The sequence below is a fragment of the Fukomys damarensis genome, unplaced genomic scaffold, assembly GCF_012274545.1.
Source record: "Fukomys damarensis isolate Sample0158 unplaced genomic scaffold, DMR_v1.0_HiC HiC_scaffold_35, whole genome shotgun sequence".
NCBI classification, from domain to species: Eukaryota; Metazoa; Chordata; class Mammalia; order Rodentia; family Bathyergidae; genus Fukomys; species Fukomys damarensis.
The window spans coordinates 56428653-56435729 of NW_022900947.1; the positions used below are offsets into that span (position 1 = coordinate 56428653).

Consider the following 7077-nt stretch of genomic DNA (forward strand, 5'->3'; position numbering starts at 1 on the left):
CTTCTTGTTCTCATCTGCCATACTTCCTCCATGAACACTGGAAAAGAACCCCTGGCTAAAAAGAAATGCGCATCCCTTTTAGGAAGGGGTGTTCCGTGAAGATGTGGCTGTGTATTTTACTGAGGAGCAGTGGGGCATTGTGAACTCTGCTCAGATGATCCTGTTCAGATATGTGTTCCTGGAGACCCACAGGGACCTAGCCTGCTGGGCTCTTGGGGGAAGACCGCATTCTCCGGTGTAGGAGTCAAAACTTTGAAATATGAGGGCCACCCCCTCCATTAAGGACTATGAAGTATATGTACCCAAACCAGACAGATGTGCCTCATACCATAGTCCGCTATTTCCAGAGGAACAGCTTTATTTATGAAGGTAAAATTTGCATATAACAAATTATAGTGTACCCATTTTTCAAAAGGTTTTTACTTGGTGCAATGACAAATGATTACAGTGGTGAAAGGCATGGTGGGATCCTCTGGCCATAATGGTCTAATGGGCCGGTGTGGACAGAGGCACTGGGTGGTGTCTTTACTCTGTTACTCAGGAGCTTCAGAGGCTCTCTGCTGTTGTCAGATAATTTACAAACTTGTCAGGCTGACATTCTGTCATCCATTAGGTGACCTTTGTCTAGCTGTCTTTTTTTCCCCAAAGAGATGGGATCATTTTATTGTAAATTAAGCAAAATTTTAAAAGGGGACATGAGGTCTCTCTGGGCTGGCCTTGGACTCTTGGGCTCAAATAATTCTCTTCTCTTAGCCTCCTGAGTAGATGGAAGTACAGGTACTGCACCTGACCAGGTATCTGTTTAAGTGTATAGTTTAATGAGATTTTAAAAGACAGACACACATTGTAACTATCGCCACAATCAAGATGTAGAAATTTCCATTACCTCCCAGAGTTTCTTTAGGTCTTTTTTTCAGTCTTAGTCCTGCCTTCTCCCATACCCTGCCCCAGGAAACCACTGATCTACTTTGTAGCAGTATTTTGTTAGTTCTACATTGTCTCAAATGTCATAAAAATCCACATTACTGTATATATAACCATTTGAGTCTGGTTTAGTCATCCGTGTCACTCTGTTTCAAAATGTTGCTAATTTTCCTTGTTGAGTAATATTTTGTTGTACAGGTGTACAATTTGTTTATGCATTCATCAGTAGAAAGGCATTTGACTTGTTTTCGGTATTGGGCTATTATGAAGTTGCTATGTATAAATAAAACTGAAATTCCAGGAGATTCAGCAAAACAGTTTAGAAGTATCTGGGGAGTAAAGTAGTCAAGTACTTGATAGCCAAGTTGAAGAACAAGTAACTGGTTTTGTAAAAGCTATTGCCAAAAGTGAGATGGGAAAATAAATGCCTAACAGCAGGGAGAGGACTGCTGATTGGGCATTGAAAACATTGCAACACCATTGGCAGGACAGAATGATACAGTTGTTTAAATTTGACAACGACTGGAACTGAGCCAATAGACTCAAACCTATTTTCCCTGGCTACTTCTTCAGGACATGTTTCATGGCCTGTAGAGGCAGTGGAGACAGAGAGCCCTGTGTTCAGAGTCAGAAAGATTCTACTGGCTACAGAGCTTGGGCAGGGACCAGTCACCTTGGCCAGAGAGGTATAAAGAGATTACCTACATTAGTCTGCTGGGGGGTAATAATGAAAATCTGTGTAAGTCCCTTAGTGTCATAAAGAGGGCATGGTAAGCAGGTATTATGGTTGAAAATCATGTACATGCCACATGTGGTGGGCACATGCTGGCAATCCCAGAACTCAAGAGAATGAGGCAGGAGGATCCTGAGTTTGAGGCCAGTCTGGGTTATATATGGAGGTCAAGTCCAGCCTGGACTAAACAGTCACCAAAGAACCAAAACAAAGACACAAAACAAATCCTGTAATACCTTTGACTTGTGAAAGAATCCAACCAAATGTTTCCTTAGGAAGTCAATGTTTTAATGTATTGTTTTCTTAAAGCACACCGAATTTTTCCTGGTTATAGAACCACTGAAGAATTGGCTCAACCAAAATCGGGTTAAATTTTAGGAGGCTCTGGCCTCAGTCAGGAAGACGCAGAAGTTAGCCTGTCTGCTGAGACACAGCTCAAGTTTCAGAGCTCCCACCAACAGCTTCTCCAGCTGGAAGCATCACCACCAGTTTGTGAGCAAATCTAATTCCAGAGCGCTTCTAGGGGGCTGGTTCTGTGTGTGAAGCCTGGCGTGTACCCCTCTGGGCCCACTCGAGCTCTCGGGTACTGGCTGTGGGACCCCTCAGTGCGGGCTTCGAAGGAGCGGCAACTGAAATTGGAAGATTTGGGTTTGAACCTGACTTTACAGCCCTTACCAACATACTTTGCTTCAGTCTCTGCGCTTGCTTTCCAGTCTGTACAGGACTCCAGCTAGCACCTGGTTTGGAGAGTAAGCACTGTCTTAAATGCCTAGGCCACACCCAACAGTCTGGTGTCCATCCCAGCCTTTTATCAGGCTTAAACCAAGATCCCGCCCGCTCCTCTGCGCCGCATCCCTTGGCACCTTTGTTCTCGATACCGGATCTGAGAGCTGGCTTCTGGGGCCAACACCAGGTGCGGACAGTTTTGCTCTAGGCGCTGTAGGAAGCGCAGTTTTTTTTCCCCTTCCTGGACCGCAGGGCACAACCGCACGGCGGGTCCCGGGGCTGGGCTTGTGCACCCCCAGAGTCCCGCAAGGGCAACGCGGACACATTCCACGCTTCCGTCCTCGCCAAGTGCAGAGAGAGCCACCCCTTCACTGCGCCCCCACCTCCCCCGGGCAAAGACGGGGGGAGGGGAAAGGGGCGGGGCGGCCCGGCGTTTGAATGCCCTTGCGCCTCTCTCATTGGAGGAGCGCTCCCGCCAAGTGGCTTGGCTGGCCAGGTGCTGATTCCTCCACTTTTTCTTAACTATTATTTTACAAACCTGTGGAACCCAGAGTTATCCAGAAGGCTTCTCGTGGTTTTTCTCCTCTTCCCCATCTGTTCTATAAAAGAGTGATTGAGGGAAATAATTCTGTCCCCTGTAGTTACGCATGGTTTTGAAACTGCATCTTTAGGTCAAAAGCAGGTACTACAAGAACTAGGAATTGTTTGTTTTACATATGTAGTTATTTGGATCTTAAAAACCTAAGTATAATTAAAGGTAATACTATGCTATGTAGTGTCAAAATCTTAAAAATAAAGCCAGAATTTTTGTTGGAAAGAATATAACAAAGACACTAAGTTCTCATTTTCAATCAGGAACTGATTTATTACCGTTTTGGCTTGCAGTAGTTCTGGAACATGCTACTAAAGGGGGAATACTCGGATTCTCATGTTCTCTCTCCATTCTCCTTTTATTTTTCCAGTCTAGAGCACAACCACCAGAAGACAACAGAAGGAAACCAGTTTTGGGGAAACTTGGCACTCTGTTTACAGCTGGAAGAAGGAACATCAGAAACGGGGTAGAGAGTCCCGGTCAAACCAGCTCAAACACCAAATCACTCTCCCCCAAAGATGGAACCTCTTCTAAACTCCCTGAGAGAGTGAGAAGAGCAAAATACCGTGCAGCCAACTACAGCAAGCGGACCCCAGCGAGGCGGGTTGCCCCCCAGGAGGCGCCCCTGGAGGCTGAGGCCAAGGACCTGGGGGGACGTATCCAGGCAACCCCCATAGACGCCGAGCTGTCACCTGCGTCAGGCAGCAGTGCAGCGGTTGTGCAGCAGTGCCATGATTCACCTCAATTAGAAGAACCTCTGCAGGCAGGGGGAGAGACCTTCCCGGATGCTACCATCGCTGCCAAGCAGCTGCATTCCTCACCTGGGAATTCCTCCAGGCAAGAGAACGCGGAGACGCCCGCCCGCAGTCCGGGGGAGGATGCCTTGCCCAGCACTGGCCCCGACCTGGAGACTGCGCCGGGGTGGCCCACCGGGGCAGGACTAGGTGAGCCCCCCGACGGAGTCCCCCAAGTGGGTCCTGAAGGAAGCGCTTTGCTTCACCTGGGCGTGCGCAGCCAGCCCCGGAGAACGCTTCCGCTCTGCCAGGAGACCCTCCCGCCCAGGGCTCAGAGAACAGAGCTGGCTCCGGGGAGCCTAGCGGCACAGCACGGCCTGGGGATCGCGCCCACCCCGCCAAAGTGTTAACTTTGGACAGCTACTTGAGTAAGACTGAGGCGGGGCAGGTGGACGAGCCGGTCGTAATTATACCCGGAGCAGAAGATTGCGGCTATTCCGACGACATGGAGAAGAGGTCAAGTGGCCCCAAGTCCGGCCGGAGAAGAAAGTCGCAGAAATCCACCGACTTCCCCGGCGCCGACACCGCGCTGCCCGAGAGTCCAGCCCGGGACGACGCGGTGTTCGACGATGAAGTGGCGCCAAAGGTCTCCGTCTCGGCTGAAAAGAAAGTGATATCTCTGCGGGCGGCCCTTGAGGTGGGCGTTGACTCCACGGCTAGCCCGGAGTCCAAGCCCGGCCCCAAAGGGCAGCTCCGCGGGGAGTTGGATCGCGGCAAACAGCCTCCCCAGACCTCGTCCCCCACCAAGAGGAAGGGCAGGAGCCGCGCCCCGGAGCCCTTGCCCAGCCCGCCTGCCAGCGTCCCGCTGGCTACCGCCAGGGAGTCTCCACCCAAGAGAGCGCCAGCACCCGACCCTGGCCCGAAATCTAAGGGCGCCTTGGCCGACTGCGGGGAGGAAGCGGCCCGGGTCATCCCTCGTGAGCTTACGGTCAAGAGCAGCTCTCTGCTGCCTGAGATCAAACCCGAGCACAAGAGGGGACCTGTCCCCAACCACTTCAACCACTTCGATGGCCGGGGTGGGGAGGGAGGCCGAAGCAAAGAGCAAGGCAGGTCGGCTGGAGCTTCAGAGGCTGACGGTTTGAAGCCCAGGAACCATTTCGGTGTGGGCAGGTCGACGGTGACCACAAAAGTGACCCTGTAAGTAGCTGTGGAATTGGTCCAGCCAGATTCGCGTGTCCACTGGGGTGTAGAGGGGCCCTAGGGAAGGAGCGGGGTCTGCGCGGTTGTGGAATTGTCTGTGCCCTGAATTTTCTGTGTTGAACTAGAGAGTGAAGGATCAGATCACCCAGTTAAAGTTTAAGAAGGTGACACTTCCCTCAGCCTCTTGGTTTCTCATTTTCACGTAAAATCTTAGGTAAATGAATGTAAAAGTAGGAAAACCCTTGAGGCTCAATGTTTACATAAATAACAGATAAGACTTAATGGCTTGACATTACCTAATTATAGAGTTTAGTCAAAGAAAAATGTTCACAGGTGGTCCAGGGTAAGACATTCTTAAAACACACAGGAGAAAACACTGTTTTATTCGGTATGAGCAGGAGCTGTGATGGGGATGAGTTCAATGGAATTCATAGAACCTTTTATGGAATTTAGTGCGTGATTGTCCTAATTTTTTTTAAAGCCCCCAATACAAATATTTCATTGCTTCCTTCCCTCTATAATGTTAGGGAACCTGCTGTTATTTTTGTTCCCGGGGTGAAAATTTGTTTTCAGTTATTGGAGAAAAGATACGTGTTCTTACTGGAAAATCACTGGCTACGTGAAAGTGCACAAAACAGACTATGTGTTGTTGATTTTACAAATAGTTATTCTCTGCATGGTACTGTTCTAGGTAGTATAGGGGAAGAACCCTGCACATGTTGCCCTTGAAATGTTCACGGCCTTTGCTGGTTCTCAATGAGCAGACAAATCAGAAGTGCAGGGAAGGAAAAAAATCATTGTTGGCTTTTGGAAGAGCTGGGCCTTTGGGCCTTGATAAAAAATTTCTGTAGGAGGATAGGATAGGGCTATAAAACTGAGGACTTCCTTTTCTGCCTCTGCTCTCCCTGCCTCACCACTCTCCACTTAGCACAGGTGAAAATGAGTATGTGCTCAAGTTATTCCTGCATTCACACATTTATAAAGAGCTGGTATTTGTGCAGCGTTGTCCTTCTTGAAATGAATGGTGTTCATTCCATTTTGTTTCTTTGAGAAGTGAGCTGTGGAGTAGGAAGTCTGGTAAACCCTTGAGGAAAACATGCTTAATGAATAACGTGAGCAGTCTCACCAGCTGCCAGCCTACAGCAGCTGGCTTGGATACAGTCAGCTATTTATTCTGTAACCATAGTGTTGGAGAAGTGAGCTGAGTGAATGATGCCCATTATTTGCAGAAGACCACTGTGAGCACTCACGGAAACCTACCCAGGTGTGAGCTTAGAGGTAGTTGCTATATACCCAATTGAGGATGCTTCAGTTTGTCTTCCAATGGGAAGATAGCAGTCAAAAAAACCAGAACTGTTACTGTTAAAAGGGTAAACAAAGGACAGAAAAGCCAATCTTACAATGAAACCCTTCTTCATCGGCTGCTTCCTAAACTAAACCAAAAGTCTTTTTCTCAGAACTGATTATTTTTGAGCTACAATTTTTCTTTACTATTCATTTTGTACAATTTTGCACAATGCCTTGCATGTGAATTGGCAAACAATTGAAATGAAAATTAAAAATGCTTTTTAGTCTTTTGACCTATTTCTGTTTGATGGGATTTTTTTCAGACCCTTTAATTTTTACTTTAATTCTTTCTATAATTGTATTGCAAATAAAAATGTTAACAGATTGTTTTTTAAAACAATTTGAGACTGAAGAGTTAGAAAAACTGGTACAGTGGACACTCGAGTTACAACCGGCCTGACATTCGAACAACTTGGGCTAAGACTGGAATTTTAGTTTTATGACCAAAGTATGAGTTACGACTGGAATGCTGGCCACTTGTGCTTCCAGCTGGTTTCAGATACAGATTTAACCCTTAAGGAGTTCTGAAAGGAACATTACAATATCCTTTCCTATGTGGGGTTAATTGAGAAATCCTGGTCCAGTGTCTCCCTAAGGACACTGAGACATGCCTGGAAGAAAGTGTGGCCTAAAATTATACAGGAGAGAGACTTTGAAGGCACTTGATGAACCTGAGTTACAACCAGCCCTCAGGAACGAGTTGAGTTTGTAACTCATGGGTCTAATGGATTCTGTATTCTCTGAAAAATAATGAATGTGAAGCTACATGTTTCTTTTACTGTTAGAAAAATTATATTTTTTTAAGATTTTTTTTTTTTTTT

General features: G+C 47.2%; 1 protein-coding gene across 1 annotated transcript in view; it reads left to right on the plus strand.

Moving 5' to 3' along the window:
* Positions 1 to 287: 287 nt before the first annotated feature.
* Positions 288 to 7077, plus strand: part of LOC104849607 (beta/gamma crystallin domain-containing protein 1-like) — a 28569-nt gene continuing 21779 nt past the window's right edge. The window contains 4 exon segments of the mRNA XM_033758874.1: positions 288 to 369; positions 2036 to 2149; positions 3269 to 3991; positions 3994 to 4906. Of these exon segments, the coding sequence (XP_033614765.1) occupies positions 288 to 369; positions 2036 to 2149; positions 3269 to 3991; positions 3994 to 4906 (1832 nt within the window).